Genomic DNA, 22,516 nt, shown 5'->3' on the forward strand with positions numbered 1-22,516 from the left:
AAGAATCACGCTTCACCATCAGGCAGTCCAAAGGACGAATCTGGGTTTGGTGAATGCCAGGAGCCTGCTACCTGCCCAATGCATAGTGCCAACTGTAAAGTTTGGTGGAGGACGAGTAATGGTCTGGGGCTATTTTTCATGGTTCGGGCTTGGCCCCTTAGTTCCAGTGATGGGAAATCTTAACGTAACAGCATATATTCTCAACAATTCTGGGCTTCCAACTTTGTGGCAACAGTTTGGGGAAGGCCCTTTCCTGTTTCAGCATGACAATGCCCCTGTGCACAAAGCGAGGTCCATACAGAAATGGTTTCTTGAGATTGGTGTGGAAGACCTTGACTGGCCTGCACAGAGCCCTGACCTCAACTCCATCAAACACCTTTGGGATGAATTGGAACACCGACTACGAGCCAGGCCTAATCGCCCAACATCCGTGCCCGACCTCACTAACGCTCTCGTGGCTGAATGGAAGCAAGTCCCCCGCAGCAATGTTGCAACATCTAGAGGAAAGCCTTCTCAGAAGAGCGGAAGCTGTTATAGCAGCAAAGGGGGGGGGTGGACCAAGTCCATATTAACGCCCATGATTTTGGAATGAGATGTTTTACGAGCAGGTGTCCACATACTTTTGATGATCGGTGTAGTGTAACTCTGCTATTATCCTACCTAGGTTCGAACACTTCGTTGTGGATGTAGTTCTCAAAGGCCTTGCGGTACTCAGACTCGTCGGCCTCCTTCTTGAGCTGGGTCTCCGTTTTGGGACAGGAACAGCAACGGCTCCCTGGCCCAGGCTCGTCTGTTTGGTTCCATTTCTGTTCCTCTTCGGTGTCCAGGTGGGTGGGAGCCCGCGACGGCAGCTTCATTCCTACAGACAGACAGCCAAAAGACAGTTGAACGGAATCCCAATGGTCCCGAATGTCACATCTGCACCAAAAATAGGGGATGACCCGCAAATCCCGTTCTCATTGGTCAACGGATCAACGGACAAGACCCATGAGATCATCTGACACGATTGATCGATCCTTTCCTAAACTGTAATATGAAATAATCACGTGAACAATGACAATCCGCTGGGTCTGACCTTTCTGGCAGTAATCGAACTTGTAGAGGTCGCTGTCCTCGGGCTGCTGCTGACAGTATACCAGGTAGTGAGTGATGTTCCCGTTGGGATCCGTGGGAGGTTTCCACTTCAGGATGATTTGAGAGGACGAGTTGGATGAGGAGATGGGGTCCAGAGGCACGGACGGCTCTGAAATAACAACAAGATCAACATTGCTAGAGTTAAGAGTAAGGAATGTTAACAACAAGATCAACATTTTTTTTTTTTTTTTTACCTTTATTTAACTAGGCAAGTCAGTTAAGAACAAATTCTTATTTTCAATGACGGCCTAGGAACAGTGGGTTAACTGCCTGTTCAGGGGCAGAACGACAGATTTTGTACCTTGTCAGCTCGGGGATTTGAACTTGCAACCTTTCGGTTACTAGTCCAATGCTCTAACCACTAGGCTACCCTGCTAGAGTTAAGAGTAAGGATTGTTGTCAGACTGGGGCTGGAGGGGAACCTATTGGTGGATAACAGCTAGCTTCTACAGTCTGTTATCTAGGATTACATTGTGTCCGTTAAGTACATAGCGTACCATGTAAATTGTGCCCCTTAGTGTCATCGTTGTAAAGAGTAAAGTCATGGTTGGCCAACCTTTTAAAATGTTTCACCAAAACGGTTTGATTCATCGGTGCTACCTGGTATTATGTCTGCTGGAGCAGTATGGGGACAAATTATACTGGTGTTAACTGTGTTTTGAACAGTGCTGCAGATTTTTTACCTTGGTTTGGGTAAATACATGTCAAATGTTGCTATTCGAAATGACATGGGCTGGAAAATTCCATGGCATCACCAGTGACTATGCATTTAACAAAAAAAAAATATATATATATTTATATATTTTTAAATTGGCAGAGATTTTGCAGCATGCCAAATGAACGTCTATGTAAACACGTCATTTTAACGGGCTTGTGATGTTGCAACTGCAAATATGTTCAATTTACATCACCACGTCAAAGCCTTTTTTAAGTCCGCTCACATGGCTCGCCTCACTGATACGGACAGAGTGTATTCTAGAAATTACCGTAATGCTTTTGAATAAGCACTTTCAGAGAGAGCAATGAACGAAAGTGGTACCAACGGATAAACCAACCAGAAAGTAACAAAATGCTCACCGACGGCCTTCTTAAATGACCAGGGCAGAACCCTGTGTACGTTTCAACCATATTCAAAGCTATTTTTCTAAATGTAGATATGGAGTGGCCCCTCTTGCTATTGAGACTAGTCGATACACAAACACTCCGCTAGGTAAACGTGTCTGTACTTTCAGTAATGATGGTTCCATTGAAACCGAAGCTCCTACCTTGCTTTATGTGGGTTATATACAACGACATTAGAGATGACCTTTTTTGTCAGTGAAAATGTTTATGGTCTTGATGAAAATACTTGTGAAATTTTATCAGATAACAATGTAGTAGAATGTTGTCAAGACGGAGGACTGTGTTTGTGACTAAGTAGTAGAATGTTGTCAGGACGGAGGACTGTGTTTGTGACTCAGTAGTAGAATGCTGTAAGGACGGAGGACTGTGTTTGTGACTCAGTAGTAGAATGCTGTAAGGACGGAGGACTGTGTTTGTGACTCAGTAGTAGAATGTTGTAAGAACGGAGGACTGTGTTTGTGACTCAGTAGTAGAATGTTGTAAGAACGGAGGACTGTGTTTGTGACTCAGTAGTAGAATATTAGAACGGAGGACTGTGTTTGTGACTCAGTAGTAGAATGCTGTAAGGACGGAGGACTGTGTTTGTGACTAAGTAGTAGAATGTTGTCAGGACGGAGGACTGTTTGTGACTCAGTAGTAGAATGCTGTCAGGACGGAGGACTGTATTTGTGACTCAGTAGTAGAATGTTGTCAGGACGGAGGACTGTGTTTGTGACTCAGTAGTAGAATGCTGTAAGGACGGAGGACTGTGTTTGTGACTCAGTAGTAGAATGCTGTAAGGACGGAGGACTGTGTTTGTGACTCAGTAGTAGAATGTTGTCAGGACGGAGGACTGTGTTTGTGACTCAGTAGTAGAATGCTGTAAGGACAGAGGACTGTGTTTGTGACTCAGTAGTAGAATGTTGTAAGGACGGAGGACTGTGTTTGTGACTCAGTAGTAGAATGCTGTAAGGACGGAGGACTGTGTTTGTGACTCAGTAGTAGAATGTTGTAAGAACGGAGGACTGTGTTTGTGACTCAGTAGTAGAATGTTGTAAGAACGGAGGACTGTGTTTGTGACTCAGTAGTAGAATATTAGAACGGAGGACTGTGTTTGTGACTCAGTAGTAGAATGCTGTAAGGACGGAGGACTGTGTTTGTGACTCAGTAGTAGAATGTTGTAAGAACGGAGGACTGTGTTTGTGACTCAGTAGTAGAATGTTGTAAGGACGGAGGACTGTGTTTGTGACTCACTGGTGGCATTGGTGCGGACGTAGATGATTTCGCTCTTGGCCCCGAGGACCTGGTGTTCGTCTGAGGCGGAGAGCTGGGTCTTGACCATGATGGCGTACTGGGTCCAGGGCTTCATAGGATGGATGAGGAAGCCAGGCTCCGCCTGCTCTTTCCCCTCCGTGGCCCGGGGTGGAGGGTCGACGTCAGCTATCACCCAGCTGTTAGAGCCGCACGCATCCTGGCCATCAAACTCTGTCACGTTCTTATAAGGCCTGGAGATGGAGAGGACAGAAAGACACTGACATGCTAATAGTAGAGATACGACTGTTACTGTTACTAGCCGGCTACCACCCGCTACTCTAATCTACACCATTAGAGACTGCTGTCCTATCTAAATAGTCATGGAAGCTCCAATTTAAACAACACACCTTTCGATTCAACACTTTTGACACTTTACAGCAGGGTTTGGCCCACCAAGCTATTGGCCCCCCCAAGCTATTGCCCCCCCCCCAAGCTATTGGCCCCCCCAAGCTATTGCCCCCCCCCCAAGCTATTGCCCCCCCCCAAGCTATTGGCCCCCCCCCAAGCTATTGCCCCCCCCCAAGCTATTGCCCCCCCCCAAGCTATTGACCCCCCCCAAGCTATTGCCCCCCCCCAAGCTATTGGCCCCCCCAAGCTATTGCCCCCCCCCAAGCTATTGCCCCCCCCCAAGCTATTGGCCCCCCAAGCTATTGCCCCCCCCAAGCCTTCTGAGCAACAAAAAAAAAAGTTGTTGTTGTTGTTGGACATAAAAAAACAACTAAAACAGCAGGAAATCAGCTCCAAGTCATTTTAATTGAAGAAATCTGTTCCCAAATATTCTCAGACATAAGAGAGAGAGACACGTGATCCAAATGTAAGCAGAGTTTAAAATGACTGTTTTAGTCAAGCATATCGGTTTGGGCTTCTTGTGGTCAATATGCTAATTATTTGTAATTATACTGGACAAAAATATAAACAACACGTAAAGTGTTGGTCCCATGTTTCATGAGCTGAAATAGAAGATCACAGAAATATTTCCATACGCCAAAAAGCTTATTTCTTTCAAATTCTGGGCACAAATGTGTTTACATCCCTGTTAGTGAGCATTTCTCTCTTGCCAAGATAATCCATCCACCTGACAGGTGTGGCATATCAAGAAGCTGATTAAACAGCCTGATCATTACACCTTGTGCTGAAGACAATAAAAGGCCACTCTAAAATGTGCAGTTTTGTCACATAAAATAAAAATCCACTGATGTCTCAAGTTGAGGGAGCGTGGAATTGGCATACTGACTGCAGAATTTTTATTTGTCTATCATAAGCCACTTCCACGTTGTTTTAGAGAATTTGGAAGTACATGCAACCGGCCTGACAACCGCAGGCCACGTGTAACCACGCCAGCCCAGGACCTCCACGTCTGGCTTCTTCACCTGTGAGATCGTCTGAGGAGGCCTGGCCAGGCTTTCTACTAGACGGTGGAACATTGCTGCAGGGACTTGCTTCCATTCAGCCACAAGAGCATTAGTGAGGTCGTGCACTGATGTTGGGGCGATTAGTCCTGGCTCACAGTCGGCGTTCCAAATTCATCCCAAAGGTGTTTGGTGGGGTTGAGGTCAGGGCTCTGTGCATGCCAGTCAAGGTCTTCCACACCAATCTTGACAAACCATTTCTGTATGGACCTCACTTTGCGAATGGGGGCATTGTCATGCTGAAACAGGAAAAGGCCTTCCCCAAACTGTGGCCACAAAGTCGGAAGTACAGAATTGTCTAGAATGTCATTGTATGCTGTAGCGTTAAGATTTCCCATCACTGGAACTAAGGGGCCTAGCCCGAACCATGAAAAACTGCCCCATTCCTCCCCCGCCAAACTTTACAGTTGGCACTATGCATTCGGGCAGATAGAATTTGCCAAACCAAGATTTGCCATTGGACCGCAAGATGGTGAAGCGTGATTCATCACTCCAGAGAATGCATTTCCACTGCTCCAGAGACCAATTGCGGTGAGCTTTACACCACTCCAGCTGATGCTAGGCATTGCGCATCGTAAGTTTAGGCTTGTGTGCGGCTGCTCGGTCATGGAAACTCATTTAATGAAGCTCCAGATGAGCAGTTATTGTACTGAATTTGCTTCCAGAGGCAGCTCGGAGCTCGGTAGTGAGTGTTGCAACCGAGGACAGAACATTTTTACGCGATACGCGCATTCAGCACTGGGCGGGACCCGTTCTGTGAGATTGTATGACCTAGCACTTCGCGGCTGAGACAATGTTGCCCCTAGATGTTTCCACTTCACAATAACAGCAGTTACAGTTGACCAAGGCATCTCTAGCTCTAGGAGATAGTAACCTTGTCCCACAGGGCAAGAGCATAACTCACTCATGTATCGTTTTATACTTACGCCTCTTTGTAGAGGACCATGAAGCCCAGTAGGTCTCTATAGTCTGGCGGCCAGAAGGGTTCCCACTTGAGGAGGATCTTGTCCGACTGTGTGCGCACCGTGGTGAAATTCAGGAACTGGGTCTCACCTGGTGACCAAGAAACAGAGACAAACAGAGCTTAAGGACAGGAGTGATCCGGGCGAATCAGGGAGGTGGGAGAATAGCCATATTGTAGAAGAGGGAACTAAAAATGCTAGGTAACTGAAACAACCCAATACAGATTGGAGGACTGACCTATTGACCACTTTTATCCAAAGCAACTTACAGTCATGCGAGCATCCATTTTCGTATGGGTGGCCCAAAGAGGGAATCTAACCCACGATCCTGGCGTTGCAAGCGCCACGCTCTATCAACTAAGCCATAAAGGATCACTAAATACTCGATAGTAAATGTTAATGGTATGAGACGCCTTGGGTAAAAGTGTCTGCTACATGACGACTATATGTGACTCGTTTCAGGAAACTAGGTGTATGCCGAGCATCTCTACTTCACAGGAGAGCTATTTGAACGTAAACTTTTTTTTTTTCATTTATCAAAATGCAGTCGAAATGAGAACACAGAAGACTGTTGTATAAAACACCTGTCTCCGGATTACATCTCCGGATTACATCTTCAAACTAAGGGCAACCTTGGCAATCGTGACAGAGAGGGAGAAGCGTACATCCATGTATATGAGTAAGATAGTCTAGCTAGCTACATTTTCAGATATTACACGTTTCTCATTTTGCCAAAAAGTCATCAAGTTAAAGTGTATTGCTAGCTAGCTAATAAAGTGTATTGCTAGCTAGTGTATTGCTAGCTAGCTAGCTAGCTAGTAATATGATTCGTATCTCAGAGCCATTTGCATTGCTAGTTATCACCTAAAGTTAGCTAGCTAACATTGAACCTGTTTGGTTAACTACCTGCAGATTCCTGCAGGGTAGAAACATTGTAAATTGGGATTATGGTTAATTGTTTAGCTAGCTAGCTACATGTCTAAACAAAAGACTCCACTATGCAAGTAACTGCAGTACCAGTGAAAATGTTGGACACACCTACTCATTAAAGGGTTTTTCTTTATTTGTACCGTTTTCAATTTTCTACAAAGTAGAAAATAGTAAAAATGAAGAAAAACCCTTGAATGAGTAGGTGTCCAAACTTTTGCCTGGTTATATATTTCAATAGAATGTTTATGACGTCATTGCGACAACTGTCGTAGCTGGTAAATTCGCTTTGATTATCTACTCTGATTTCAGAGCACTCTCGTCTGAGTGTGCCAGAGCGCAGAATAACAGACTAATTTACGAAGGCTCAACACCCGTTGAATATGGACGTGTCAGTAAACGTTGGCAAAAAAAAAGCTTAATTAAATTGTTGCCAGCAGCTCAGTTGCAGTCACCAACACTCTGGATAACAAAAAGACAGCCTAACCAGCTATGCTAGGGCGAGTAAAATGGTCAGAGTGAGGTGTTTCTCTCATTTGTGTCTGGAAGTAGCTAGCAAGCTAGCCAATGTTAGCCAGTTAGGTTGGGTGCTTGACTGCTGTTCGGTAAGAACGCACGGATCAACCCTACTCTTCGGCCAGAGCATCCAGTGTGCTCTCTGAACGAACGGACAATCTGACAACACTCTTGAGTTTACGAACGCCCAGAGTTACACTCGGGCACTCCAGATTAAATTCACAAACACACTCACTCTGTTTAGCACATGGCCTCACATGTGAATCCTTAAAGAGATGGGTGGGGCTAAAGCTTAAGAGGTTGTGAATTATGCTGAATAGGTGTAGACAAAGAAGAACTATCTAGTCAGTACCAAAACAGTCAAGGGCCATTTTCTCAAAAGTGAAGTTAAAAGCATAATTACTTTCCTATTGTTCCTCAACTATAGTGAATGATATACCATTTTGTAGCTCTGAGTCTCTACTTTTATCCAATGCAAAAAAACAATGAGAGATAGAGACCAAATCGAGCCGGTCGGTCACATAATACGATCATGTTTGTCTAAAGTTCCACGTTGGCTGGTCTTACAGGAGGCCTGGTCTCCATCGGTCCTGCCGATTTCATTCTTGATGCCTCTCTCCTTAGTGCCCGTCACCACCTCCATCTTGCGGATCTCAGACATGCACAGCTTGGAGTTGTGAAGGAAGAACATGCGTCCCTGGAGGATGGTGAGGTTGTGTTTGTTCCAGTCCCACAGCTGACGCAGGTTCTGGTTGTCCAAAGCATAGAACGAGTAGTTCCTGATAAAGTACATACAGAGAGAAAGGTTGAGAAAAATGAATAACAAGCCTAAAGCAGTAGAACAAAATCATAAATCTGCACACTGGTCTCCCAGGTACTCTGTTAATTCAGGCAACGTTTCAAAACCCTAGTGTGATATAGCGCACTACTCCTCAAGACCTACCCATCTTGGGTCGGCGTCTCTCCCCGGATGACGCGTAGCTTGCGGAGGAAGGAGAGAGAGACAAGAGCATAGGCTCTCTTGATGGTCAGGTTGCCTGTTATCTCCTCCAGTTGACCCAGGTTAGCCTCCAGCTCTGCGGCTATGTTATCTGATGTTGAAAGAGGAAACAGACAAGACAATCAGTCAGGCAATCAATCAGTTAACCTCTGCTGCTATGAGAGGAACCAGTCAGTTTCCGCACCCCCGTGGACATATAATTAGCATAATAAAAACATCTCCATAAAAATCTGTCAGTTTAAGATAGAGATATCTGTTTTGCATTGGATGCGTCTCAATCGCTCACATCAGCTGACGGTCACACTTCCACATCTGCGGTGAAAGGTGACAGAGCTAGAGCGTTGTTTGTTATGACCCCTCTATGGAAAGGTGACAGAGCTAGAGCGTTGTTTGTTATGACCCCTCTATGGAAAGGTGACAGAGCTAGAGCGTTGTTTGTTATGACCCCTCTATGGAAAGGTGACAGAGCTAGAGCGGTGTTTATGACCCCTCTATGGAAAGGTGACAGAGCTAGAGCGGTGTTTGTTATGACCCCTCTATGGAAAGGTGACAGAGCTAGAGCGGTGTTTGTTATGAAAGGCGAGACTCTCACAAGCACGTTCATGTCGATTGTTTTGCTCTAGACATGTCTGAAGATCCCTCGGTACCAGTTCAACTATGAATGGAAGTATATATGGAGACTGTTTAGTGCCAAAAATAAGGGGTTAAACACAGCAAAAACAATGAATGGAAGTACAGTGCCTTGCGAAAGTATTCGGCAACCTTGAACTTTGCGACCTTTTGCCACATTTCAGGCTTCAAACATAAAGATGTAAAACTGTATTGTTTTGTGAAGAATCAACAACAAGTGGGACACAATCATGAAGTGGAACGACATTTATTGGATATTTCAAAATTTTTTAACAAATCAAAAACTGAAAAATTGGGCGTGCAAAATTATTCAGCCCCCTTAAGTTAATACTTTGTAGCGCCACCTTTTGCTGCGATTACAGCTGTAAGTCGCTTGGGGTATGTCTCTATCAGTTTTGGACATCGAGAGACTGACATTTTTTCCCATTCCTCCTTGCAAAACAGCTCGAGCTCAGTGAGGTTGGATGGAGAGCATTTGTGAACAGCAGTTTTCAGTTCTTTCCACAGATTCTCGAATGGATTCAGGTCTGGACTTTGACTTGGCCATTCTAACACCTGGATATGTTTATTTTTGAACCATTCCATTGTAGATTTTGCTTTATGTTTTGGATCATTGTCTTGTTGGAAGACAAATCTCCGTCCCAGTCTCAGGTCTTTTGCAGACTCCATCAGGTTTTCTTCCAGAATGGTCCTGTATTTGGCTCCATCCATCTTCCCATCAATTTTAACCATCTTCCCTGTCCCTGCTGAAGAAAAGCAGGCCCAAACCATGATGCTGCCACCACCATGTTTGACAGTGGGGATGGTGTGTTCAAAGCTCATCACCCTGTTGCTTTTACACCAAACATAACGTTTTGCATTGTTGCCAAAAAGTTTGATTTTGGTTTCATCTGACCAGACCACCTTCTTCCACATGTTTGGTGTGTCTCCCAGGTGGCTTGTGGCAAACTTTAAACAACACTTTTTATGGATATCTTTAAGAAATGGCTTTCTTCTTGCCACTCTTCCATAAAGGCCAGATTTGTGCAATATACGACTGATTGTTGTCCCATGGACAGAGTCTCCCACCTCAGCTGTAGATCTCTGCAGTTCATCCAGAGTGATCATGGGCCTCTTGGCTGCATCTCTGATCAGTCTTCTCCTTGTATGAGCTGAAAGTTTAGAGGGACGGCCAGGTCTTGGTAGATTTGCAGTGGTCTGATACTCCTTCCATTTCAATATTATCGCTTGCACAGTGCTCCTTGGGATGTTTAAAGCTTGGGAAATCTTTTTGTATCCAAATCCGGCTTTAAACTTCTTCACAACAGTATCTCGGACCTGCCTGGTGTGTTCCTTGTTCTTCATGATGCTCTCTGCGCTTTTAACGGACCTCTGAGACTATCACAGTGCAGGTGCATTTATACGGAGACTTGATTACACACAGGTGGATTGTATTTATCATCGTTAGTCATTTAGGTCAACATTGGATCATTCAGAGATCCTCACTGAACTTCTGGAGAGAGTTTGCTGCACTGAAAGTAAAGGGGCTGAATAATTTTGCACGCCCAATTTTTCAGTTTTTGATTTGTTAAAAAAGTTTGAAATATCCAATAAATGTCGTTCCACTTCATGATTGTGTCCCACTTGTTGTTGATTCTTCACAAAAAAATACAGTTTTATATCTTTATGTTTGAAGCCTGAAATGTGGCGAAAGGTCGCAAAGTTCAAGGGGGCCGAATACTTTCGCAAGGCACTGTATATTGACTGAGGAAACAGAGTCAGTTCAGATAGTGATTGAGGTGAGTTTCAGTATAAAGCATATCAATAGAGTCTGTTAAGTGACTAAATTATATATTGGGTTGTGAGGGCGGTAGGGAGGGCAGTAGGTGGTGAGGGGGGTAGGTAGTGAGGGGGGTAGGTAGGGAGGGCAGTAGGTGGTGAGGGGGGTAGGGAGGGAGGGCAGTAGGTGGTGAGGGGGGTAGGTAGTGAAGGGGGTAGGTGGTGAGGGCGGTAGGTGGTGAGGGCGGTAGGTGGTGAGGGGGGTAGGTGGTGAGGGGGGTAGGTGGTGAGGGGGGTAGGTAGGTGGTGAGGGGGGTAGGTAGGTGGTGAGGGGGGTAGGTAGTGAGGGGGGTAGGTAGTGAGGGGGGTAGGTAGTGAGGGGAGTAGGTAGTGAGGGGGGTAGGTAGTGAGGGGGGTAGGTAGTGAGGGGGGTAGGTAGTGAAGGGGGTAGGTGGTGAGGGTGGTTGGTAGGTTGTGAGGGTGGTTGATAGGTTGTGAGGGTGGTAGGTTGTGAGGGTGGTTGGTAGTGAGGGTGGGTGTGAGGGTGGGTGGTTGATGGTAGGTAGTGAGGGCGGTTGGTAGGTAGGTCGTGAGGGTGGGTGGTAGGTAGTGAGGGTGGTTGGTTGGTGGTGAGGGTGGTAGGTAGTGAGGGTGGGTGGTAGTGAGAGTAGTTGGGTGGTAGTGAGAGTAGTGGGTGGTAGTGAGAGTAGTTGGGTGGTAGTGTCGGTGGGTGGTAGTGAGGGTGGGTGGTAGTGAGGGTGGGTGGTAGTTAGGGTGGGTGGTAGTGAGGGTGGTTGGTAGTGAGGGTGGTTGGTAGTGAGGGTGGTTGGGTGGTAGTGAGGGTGGTTGGTAGTGAGGGTGGTTGGGTGGTAGTGAGGGTGGTTGGTAGTGAGGGTGGGTGGTAGTGAGGGTGGGTGGTAGTGAGGGTATACTGTACTTACTTCCTCCACGGATCTTGATAACCAGGCTACCGTTGAGCACAGTGCATCCTCTAAGAGCCTGGGCTGCTGTCACAGAGTCTACGATCTTCACCCCCGAACACATCTTAGGACATAGGCCCGCGCACGGAGTACAGTTCAACCTGCAGAGAGGGAAACACACACCGGTTATAGAACATCGTCACACCCTTTACAGATGGCAGCGTCACCTCACGATATGCTCGCTAATAAGGAAATGCTATTTCATCCAAGCAAAGGAATTCTATAACTGTTAGTCTGTGTGATTCAAATCAGTGCTGTCAAAGTTTGAGATAATCCTCACGAGAAGCCCGACCGGTTTGTTCTTACAGCCCCACGTCACTTCCTTATCCAATTAGAAGGGGTGTCCACATACTCTCTGCGAGATAACAGTCTGGAGTCCTAGATTTGGCCTTATTTCCACTGGAGCCAGGAGTCTACCAATGGTGAAATACTTAAGTTGTAAATAAAAAGTCAAATAAAAAATTAATAAACCTTTTTATATTTTTCCATAGTTAATAGTTTGACAATACCTTTAGCTATAGAATATCTCACCACTGTGCGTTTCCATCTCCTCCCCTCTCTCCTTCACTCCTTTTTTCAAGAGGGCAGAGAGAGGGGCTGTCAACAGTTTAATTGAATTTGTTTCATTGTGAAAACATGTTACTATCGATGTTCCCGAACAGATTTCACTTGATTTCCAAAATTAAGCACTGGGTAGCTGCAGGAACAGGGTTGGGGAGACCATGACATACAGAGTACTGGGTAGCTGCAGGAACAGGGTTGGGGAGACCATGACATACAGAGTACTGGGTAGCTGCAGGAACAGGGTTGGAAGGCCCATGACATACAGAGTACTGGGTATCTGCAGGAACAGGGTTGGAGAGCCCATGACATACAGAGAACTGGGGCAGGAACAGGGTTGGAGGGCCCATGACATACAGAGTACTGGGTAGCTGCAGGAACAGGGTTGGAGGGCCCATGACATACAGAGTACTGGGTAGCTGCAGGAACAGGGTTGGAGAGCCCATGGCATACAGAGTACTGGGTAGCTGCAGGAACAGGGTTGGAGGGCCCATGGTATACAGAGTACTGGGTAGCTGCAGGAACAGGGTTGGAGAGCCCATGGCATACAGAGTACTGGGTAGCTGCAGGAACAGGGTTGGAGGGCCCATGACATACAGAGTACTGGGTATCTGCAGGAACAGGGTTGGAGAGCCCATTACATACAGAGTACTGGGTAGCTGCAGGAACAGGGTTGGAGGGCCCATGACATACAGAGTACTGGGTATCTGCAGGAACAGGGTTGGAGAGCCCATTACATACAGAGTACTGGGGCAGGAACAGGGTTGGAGGGCCCATGACATACAGAGTACTGGGTAGCTGCAGGAACAGGGTTGGAGGGCCCATGACATACAGAGTACTGGGTAGCTGCAGGAACAGGGTTGGAGAGCCCATGGCATACAGAGTACTGGGGCAGGAACAGGGTTGGAGGGCCCATGACATACAGAGTACTGGGGCAGGAACAGGGTTGGAGAGCCCATGGCATACAGAGTACTGGGTAGCTGCAGGAACAGGGTTGGAGGGCCCATGGCATACAGAGTACTGGGTAGCTGCAGGAACAGGGTTGGAGGGCCCATGGTATACAGAGTACTGGGTAGCTGCAGGAACAGGGTTGGAGAGCCCATGACATACAGAGTACTGGGTAGGTGCAGGAACAGGGTTGGAGGGCCCATGACATACAGAGTACTGGGTAGCTGCAGGAACAGGGTTGGAGAGCCCATGACATAGAGTACTGGGTAGCTGCAGGAACAGGGTTGGAGAGCCCATGGCATACAGAGTACTGGGGCAGGAACAGGGTTGGAGGGCCCATGACATACAGAGTACTGGGTAGCTGCAGGAACAGGGTTGGAGAGCCCATGGCATACAGAGTACTGGGGCAGGAACAGGGTTGGAGGGCCCATGACATACAGAGTACTGGGTAGCTGCAGGAACAGGGTTGGAGAGCCCATGGCATACAGAGTACTGGGTAGCTACAGGAACAGGGTTGGAGAGCCCATGACATACAGAGTACTGGGTAGCTACAGGAACAGGGTTGGAGGGCCTGTTGCATACAGAGTACTGGGTAGCTGCAGGAACAGGGTTGGAGAGACCATGGCATACAGAGTACTGGGTAGCTGCAGGAACAGGGTTGGAGAGACCATGGCATACAGAGTACTGGGGCAGGAACAGGGTTGGAGGGCCCATGACATACAGAGTACTGGGTAGCTGCAGGAACAGGGTTGGAGAGCCCATGACATACAGAGTACTGGGTAGCTGCAGGAACAGGGTTGGAGAGCCCATGGCATACAGAGTACTGGGGCAGGAACAGGGTTGGAGGGCCCATGACATACAGAGTACTGGGTAGCTGCAGGAACAGGGTTGGAGGGCCCATGACATACAGAGTACTGGGTAGCTGCAGGAACAGGGTTGGAGGGCCTGTTGCATACAGAGTACTGGGGCAGGAACAGGGTTGGAGGGCCCATGACATACAGAGTACTGGGTAGCTGCAGGAACAGGGTTGGAGGGCCCATGACATACAGAGTACTGGGTAGCTGCAGGAACAGGGTTGGAGAGCCCATGGCATACAGAGTACTGGGTAGCTACAGGAACAGGGTTGGAGGGCCTGTTGCATACAGAGTACTGGGTAGCTGCAGGAACAGGGTTGGAGAGCCCATGACATAGAGTACTGGGTAGCTGCAGGAACAGGGTAGGAGAGACCATGACATACAGAGTACTGGGTAGCTGCAGGAACAGGGTTGAAGGGCCCATGCACACTGCAGGAACAGGGTTGGAGGGCCCATGGCATACAGTGTACTGGGTAGCTGCAGGAACAGGGTTGGAGGGCCCATGCACACTGCAGGAACAGGGTTGGAGGGCCCATGCACACTGCAGGAACAGGGTTGGAGGGCCCATGCACACTGCAGGAACAGGGTTGGAGAGCCCATGACATACAGAGTACTGGGTAGCTGCAGGAACAGGGTTGGAGGGCCCATGCACACTGCAGGAACAGGGTTGGAGGGCCCATGCACACTGCAGGAACAGGGTTGGAGGGCCCATGCACACTGCAGGAACAGGGTTGGAGGGCCCATGCACACTGCAGGAACAGGGTTGGAGGGCCCATGACATACAGAGTACTGGGTAGCTGCAGGAACAGGGTTGGAGGGCCCATGACATACAGAGTACTGGGTAGCTGCAGGAACAGGGTTGGAGGGCCCATGCACACTCCTGAAACAGTGGTTGACGTGTGGGCTTGAAATAACCGGCGTAGCCTACGAGGCATGAGTGAAAAAAACGAACCAGTAGCCTCCATTCGCTATTCCCGAGTGCATAAGGATGACAGGTCTTTAACCCCCTGCATCCTGTTTCCTGTTCCTGACCATTTGATAAAACGGCTCAGTCTAAATCTAAATAAAGTGTTATATGTTTTAGTAAAGAAAATATGATCACTTGATGAGAGAACAGCGTGTGCAGACTGAGAACAAGGAACAGGCAGCAAGGTTGGTTTTTTTTTGGGACAACTTTCTCAAATCATCAACATTCTATAGTCAGTCGCCTCATGCACCCCATATGTGTTTTGATTTGTAAGACATTCTAAAGTTTGTATCATTCACTAGTAAAGTTGCCAAATAACTCTAAATCTACCTCATAGGACCCGTTTCAAATGACCACTTTTACTCTCAACCACTTCATATGCACATTCGCTCTAGAATAGGAAAAAAATATCCTTTCTATTTTAAGTTCAATTGTATTCTTCTTACTATAAAATCATAATATAAAATAATGTCAGGGGACTTAAAAGCATATCTTGTCTGCTAAATGAACAAGCCTAAAAGCATGAAGCATAGCCAAATAACACTCATATTCCATTCTTCTGAAATACATTTTCTTCAAATCATGTTTCTTTAGACCTGCCTAAACCAATACATTGATTTATTATATATATATATATATATATATATATATATATATATATATATATATATATATATATATATATATATATATATATATATATATATATATATATATATATAGACACACTTTTTTTTAAACGTAGATGTTCCAAAGGCGATTCATTAAGTGGCTTGTACGCGTGGAGGCCAGGAGATGCTAACTGTGTTTATGTTAATCAACGGTCAATTACCGCGAGACGCTTTTCCCTTTTTGCATGACAATAACCGGATGACAAAATGTCATGACCGCCACAGCCCTACCCAGAGGAACTTATTATTCATTTAAAAGGAAACAAGTCCTCCAGACAGACCAAGCAGCTTTGGAGACGGCTCCTCAGCTCATCGATCAGGTCTGAAAGAGTCTTTCACCAGGACGACAAGCAGCATGTGAATCACCTGTTGCTAGGGAACGCCAACTACAGTCCCAACTGTCTGTGAATGGAGTTTTATTCACAACAACAAAACGTGAACATAGAAATAAAAACAGAAGAGATTATACTTTTATGGGTCTGATTCCTTTGAAGCCATGGAATAACAACAGGAGATTAGACTATCAGTTTCTACAGTACGATCCCCAAGTACAGTAAACCCAATTAGGAGAATAATTTATATTTATGTTTAACAACTATCAAACAACACCTTGAAACAGAATGAAACATATTGAATGAGTGCAGAGCCAGGGATTTGTATAATTCTCTAAATTAATTTGATAATACATTAAATGAAGCAAAAAGGCTTATGGGGGAATTAGATTATGTAATCGCCCTCATCTGCAGTAGCTTGCTGGGGGACCCGGGAGACTCTCTCCTGCCTCGTTAGTTTAGAGTTGTAACACACGGTCAACACAACATGGCTGGAGTACTAACCTCCTGTGCTACCGCTCCACAAGTACAGTAAACCCAATTATGAGAATAATTCCTTCTGATGTTTAACAACTATCAAACAACACCTTGAAACAGAATTTAAAATATTGAATAAGTGCAGATCCAGGGTCTGTCTCTGTGTGTGTGTGTGTCTCTGTGTCTGGTGTCTCTGTCTCAAACAAAGGACAGAGAAAGACAGGAAGCGAGTGAAAATCAGAGAAAGGCAAGTGAGAAGGACAGAGAGAGAGGAAGCGAGTGAGAGAGAACAACGAAGGGAGTGTGTACGAAAGGGAGAGAGAACAACAAAGGGAGTGTGTACGAAAGGGAGAGAGACAGGAAGCGAGTGAGAAGGACAGAGACAGGAAGCGAGTGAGAAGGGGAGAGAGACAGGAAGTGAGTGAGAAGGACAGAGAGAGAGGAAGCGAGTGAGAAGGACAGAGAGAGAGGAAGCGAGTGAGAAGGACAGAGAGACAGGAAGCGAGTGAGAGAGAACAACAAAGGGAGTGTGTACGAAAGGGAGAGAGACAGGAAGCGAGTGAGAAGGGGAGAGACAAGAAGCGAGTGAGAAGGGGAGAGAGACAGGAAGCGAGTGAGAAGGGGAGAGAGACAGGAAGCGAGTGAGAAGGGGAGAGAGACAGGAAGCGAGTGAGAAGGACAGAGAGAGAGGAAGTGAGTGAGAGAGAACAACAAAGGGAGTGTGTACGAAAGGGAGAGAGACAGGAAGCGAGTGAGAAGGGGAGAGAGACAGGAAGCGAGTGAGAAGGGGAGAGAGACAGGAAGCGAGTGAGAAGGACAGAGAGACAGGAAGCGAGTGAGAAGGACAGAGAGACAGGAAGCGAGTGAGAAGGACAGAGAGACAGGAAGCGAGTGAGAAGGACAGAGAGACAGGAAGCGAGTGAGAAGGACAGAGAGAGAGGAAGCGAGTGAGAGGGAACAACAAAGGGAGTGTGTACGAAAGGGAGAGAGACAGGAAGCGAGTGAGAGGGAACAAAGGGAGTGTGTACGAAAGGGAGAGAGACAGGAAGCGAGTGAGAAGGACAGAGAGACAGGAAGCGAGTGAGAAGGACAGAGAGAGAGGAAGCGAGTGAGAAGGACAGAGAGACAGGAAGCGAGTGAGAGAGAACAACAAAGGGAGTGTGTACGAAAGGGAGAGAGACATGAAGCGAGTGAGAAGGACAGAGAGACAGGAAGCGAGTGAAAAGGACAGAGAGACAGGAAGCGAGTGAGTGTGTACGAAAGGGAGAGAGACAGGAAGCGAGTGAGAAGGACAGAGACAGGAATTGAGTGAGAAGGACAGAGAGACAGGAAGCGAGTGAGTGTGTACGAAAGGGAGAGAGACAGGAAGCGAGTGAGAAGGACAGAGAGACAGGAAGCGAGTGAGAAGGACAGAGACAGGAATCGAGTGAGAAGGACAGAGAGACAGGAAGCGAGTGAGTGTGTACGAAAGGGAGAGAGACAGGAAGCGAGTGAGAAGGACAGAGAGACAGGAAGCGAGTGAGAAGGACAGAGAGACAGGAAGCGAGTGAGAAGGACAGAGAGACAGGAAGCGAGTGAGAAGGACAGAGAGACAGGAAGCGAGTGAGAAGGACAGAGAGACAGGAAGCGAGTGAGAAGGACAGAGAGACAGGAAGCGAGTGAGAAGGGGAGAGAGACAGGAAGCGAGTGAGAAGGACAGAGAGACAGGAAGCGAGTGAGAAGGACAGAGAGACAGGAAGCGAGTGAGAAGGACAGAGAGACAGGAAGTGAGTGAGAGGGAACAACAAAGGGAGTGTGTACGAAAGGGAGAGAGACAGGAAGCGAGTGAGAAGGACAGAGAGACAGGAAGCGAGTGAGAAGGACAGAGAGACAGGAAGCGAGTGAGAGAGAACAACAAAGGGAGTGTGTACGAAAGGGAGAGAGACAGGAAGCGAGTGAGAAGGACAGAGAGACAGGAAGCGAGTGAGAGAGAACAACAAAGGGAGTGTGTACAAAAGGGAGAGAGACAGGAAGCGAGTGAGAAGGACAGAGAGACAGGAAGCGAGTGAGAAGGACAGAGAGACAGGAAGCGAGTGAGAAGGACAGAGAGACAGGAAGCGAGTGAGAGAGAACAACAAAGGGAGTGTGTACGAAAGGGAGAGAGACAGGAAGCGAGTGAGAAGGACAGAGAGACAGGAAGCGAGTGAGAAGGGGAGAGAGACAGGAAGCGAGTGAGAAGGGGAGAGAGACAGGAAGCGAGTGAGAAGGGGAGAGAGACAGGAAGCGAGTGAGAAGGGGAGAGAGACAGGAAGCGAGTGAGAAGGGGAGAGAGACAGGAAGCGAGTGAGAAGGGGAGAGAGACAGGAAGCGAGTGAGAGGGAACAAAGGGAGTGTGTACGAAAGGGAGAGAGACAGGAAGTGAGTGAGAGAGAACAACAAAGGGAGTGTGTACGAAAGGGAGAGAGACAGGAAGCGAGTGAGAGAGAACAACAAAGGGAGTGTGTACGAAAGGGAGAGAGACAGGAAGCGAGTGAGAAGGACAGAGAGACAGGAAGCGAGTGAGAGAGAACAACAAAGGGAGTGTGTACGAAAGGGAGAGAGACAGGAAGCGAGTGAGAAGGACAGAGAGACAGGAAGCGAGTGAGAGAGAACAACAAAGGGAGTGTGTACGAAAGGGAGAGAGACAGGAAGCGAGTGAGAAGGACAGAGAGACAGGAAGTGAGTGAGAGGGAACAACAAAGGGAGTGTGTACGAAAGGGAGAGAGACATGAAGCGAGTGAGAAGGACAGAGAGACAGGAAGCGAGTGAGAAGGGGAGAGAGACAGGAAGCGAGTGAGAAGGGGAGAGAGACAGGAAGCGAGTGAGAAGGGGAGAGAGCAAGAAAGGGAGCGAGAAGGGGAGAGAGCAAGAAAGGGAGTGTGTAAGAAGGGGAGAGAGAGAGTGTGAGAGAAACGGAACGAGAGAGCGGAAGTGGTTGCGTAGTGGAAGTGTTTATGTGGTAGGGCTCAGTGAGTGTCTTCCTGCCTTCTCCTCTGATACAGAGAGCTGATCTGCCGAGCTCTGATAGCGTTGCCTTTCAGGAATTCATTCACAAAAACAGCCGACGCAGAGCAGCCAGGGACCGAGTAAAAAGGGACTTTGCCAGTTCATTCACAAATGAGTACTCGTTTAAAAAAAAAAATGTTATCCCCCTCAAAAAGAACATAATCCCGCTTCCAGTCTTGGCATCCCCTCCACATGTAAGGTATCTGTTTTAGACATGAACTAAAAAGGCCTTGTCCACCCACGCTCTAGTCTACAGCGCTCACACCTCAGTGTCACACTATTTAAGGCCTCCAGCTCACCGTTAGCTGCTCATGTGGAAACAAATGGGAAGAAATGGAGGGAGAGAAGGAGACCGGGAGAGAGGGTAAGGAACCGGGGTGAGAGGGGAGGCGGTGCGGGTTGTAGGGGGGGGGGGCTGAGAGGGGAGACGGTGGGTGTTGTGGGGGGGACTCCATTTTGTTGCTCCCCGTCTATAGACAGAGACTAAAACAGGAAGCTCCGGCGCTCAGGTCTGTTCAACGCTGGTCCGACCAATCTGATTCCAAGCTTCAAGACTGCTTCGATCACGTGGATTGGGATATGTTCTGCATTGCGTCCAACAACAACATTGACGAATACGCTGATTCGGTGAGCGTGTTCATCAAGTGCATCGGCGATGTCATACCCACAGCAACTATTAAAACATTCCCAAACCAGAAACCGTGGATTGATGGCAGCATTCGCACGAAACTGAAAGTGTGAACCACTGCTTTTAACCAGGGCAAGGTGACCGGAAACATGACCGAATACAAACAGTGTAGCTATTCCCTCCGCAAGGCAATCAAACAAGCTAAGCGTCAGTATAGAGACAAAGTAGAGTCGCAATTCAACGGCTCAGACACAAGAGGTATGTGGCAGGGTCTACAGTCAATCACGGATTACAAAAAGAAAAACAGCCCCATTGCGGAACAGGATGTCTTGCTCCCAGACAGACTAAACAACTTCTTTGCTCGCTTTGAGGACAATACAGTGCCACTGACACGGCCCGCTACCAAAACCTAAGGACTCTCCTTCACTGCAGCCGACATGAGTAAAACATTTAAACGTGTTAACCCTCGCAAGGCTGCAGGCTCAGACAGCATCCCCAGCCGCGTCCTCAGGGAATGCGCAGACCAGCTGGCTATTGTGTTGACGGACATATTCAATCAATCCTTATCCCAGTCTGCTGTTCCCACATGCTTCAAGAGGGCCACCATTGTTCCTGTTCCCAAGAAAGCTAAGGTGACTGAGCAAAACGACTACCACCCCATAGCACTCACTTCAAGGACCATATCACCTCCAGCCTACCTGACATCCTAGACCCACCCCAATTTGCTTACCGCCCCAATAGGTCCACAGACGACGCAATCGCAACCACACTGCACACTGCCCTAACCCATCTGGACAAGAGGAAGACCTATGTGAGAATGCTGTTCATCGACTACAGCTCAGCATTTAACACCATAGTACCCTCCAAACTCGTCATCGAGTTCGAGACCCTGGGTTTCGACCCCGCCCTGTGCAACTGGGTACTGGACTTCCTAACGGGCCGCCCCCAGGTGGTGAGGGTAGGTAAAAATATCTCCACCCCGCTGATCCTCAACACTGGGGCCCCACAAGGGTGCGTTCTGAGCCCTCTCCTGTACTCCCTGTTCACCCACGACTGCGTGGCCATGCACGCCTCCAACTCAATCATCAAGTTTGCGGACGACACAACAGTGGTAGGCTTGATTACCAATAACGACGAGACGGCCTACAGGGAGGAGGTGAGGGCCCCCGGAGTGTGGTGTCAGGAAAATAACCTCACACTCAACATCAACAAAACAAAGGAGATGATCCTGGACTTCAGGAAACAGCAGAGGGAGCACCCCCCTATCCACATCGACGGGAAACAGTAGTGGAGAGGGTAGTACGTTTTAAGCTCCTCGGCGTACACATCACAGACCAACTGAATTGGTCCACCCACAACCGTAAGGATGTAGTGAGGTCTGCACAACGCATCACCGGGGGCAAACTACCTGCCCTCCAGGACACCTACACCACCTGATGTCACAGGAAGGCCATAAAGATCATCAAGGACAACAACCACCCGAGCCACTGCCTGTTCACCCCGCTATCATCCAGATGGCGAGGTCAGTACAGGTGCATCAAAGCAGGGGACCGAGAGACTGAAAAACAGCTTCTATCTCAAGGCCATCAGACTATTAAACAGCCACCACTAACATTGAGTGGCTGCTGCCAACACACTGACTCAATTCCAGCCACTTTAATAATGGAAAATGTATGTAAAAAATGTATCACTAGCCACTTTAAACAATGCCACTTAATATAATGTTTACATACCCTACATTACTCATCTCATATGTATATACTGTACTCGATACCATCTACTGCATCTTGCCTATGCCGTTCTGTACCATCACACATTCATATATCTTAATGTACATATTCTTTATCCCTTTACACTTGTGTGTATAGGATAGTTGTTGTGGAATTGTTAGGATAGATTACTCGTTGGATATTACTGCATTGTCGGAACTAGAAGCACAAGCATTTCGCTACACTCGCATTAACATCTGCTAACCATGTGGATGTGACATATAAAATTTGATTTGAGTCCACCGCTGGCAGACAAAGCAGACTATTGTTCCCATGAGGCGCTAGTTTAGCAGCATGGATTACCGTTCTCTGGCGACCTAATTCTGTTTATGAGAGTGTTAATATTCCCAGCATCTGAAGCCTGTACAGAGTGCAGTGCCTATAGAAAGTCAACACCTCCCTTGGATTTCTTCACATTATTGTGTTAAAAGTGGGATTGAAATGGATTTAATTGTAGTTTTTGTCAACGATCTACACAAAATACTCTTGTCAAAGTGAGAAAAAAAACAAATATATATAAAAAAATAAAAATTATTATTATTATTATATTAAGT

The 22,516-nt window shown here is 47.3% G+C and overlaps 1 protein-coding gene across 3 annotated transcripts in view; it reads right to left on the reverse strand.

Annotated features, from left to right (window-relative positions):
- Positions 1-22,516, reverse strand: part of LOC100135870 (insulin receptor) — a 178,037-nt gene that overhangs the window by 19,966 nt on the left and 135,555 nt on the right. For all 3 annotated transcript variants that reach the window (XM_036978849.2, XM_036978848.2, XM_090236342.1), the window contains exons 4-10: positions 11,693-11,832; positions 8,307-8,454; positions 7,931-8,142; positions 5,885-6,011; positions 3,490-3,740; positions 1,076-1,243; positions 661-859 (exon numbers count right to left, since the gene is read on the reverse strand). In XM_036978849.2, the coding sequence (XP_036834744.1) occupies positions 661-859; positions 1,076-1,243; positions 3,490-3,740; positions 5,885-6,011; positions 7,931-8,142; positions 8,307-8,454; positions 11,693-11,832 (1,245 nt within the window). The remainder of the gene's footprint in view (positions 1-660; positions 860-1,075; positions 1,244-3,489; positions 3,741-5,884; positions 6,012-7,930; positions 8,143-8,306; positions 8,455-11,692; positions 11,833-22,516) is intronic.

This window comes from Oncorhynchus mykiss, chromosome 5, assembly GCF_057628025.1.
Source record: "Oncorhynchus mykiss isolate SJ-2025 chromosome 5, ASM5762802v1, whole genome shotgun sequence".
Lineage (NCBI taxonomy): Eukaryota > Metazoa > Chordata > Actinopteri > Salmoniformes > Salmonidae > Oncorhynchus > Oncorhynchus mykiss.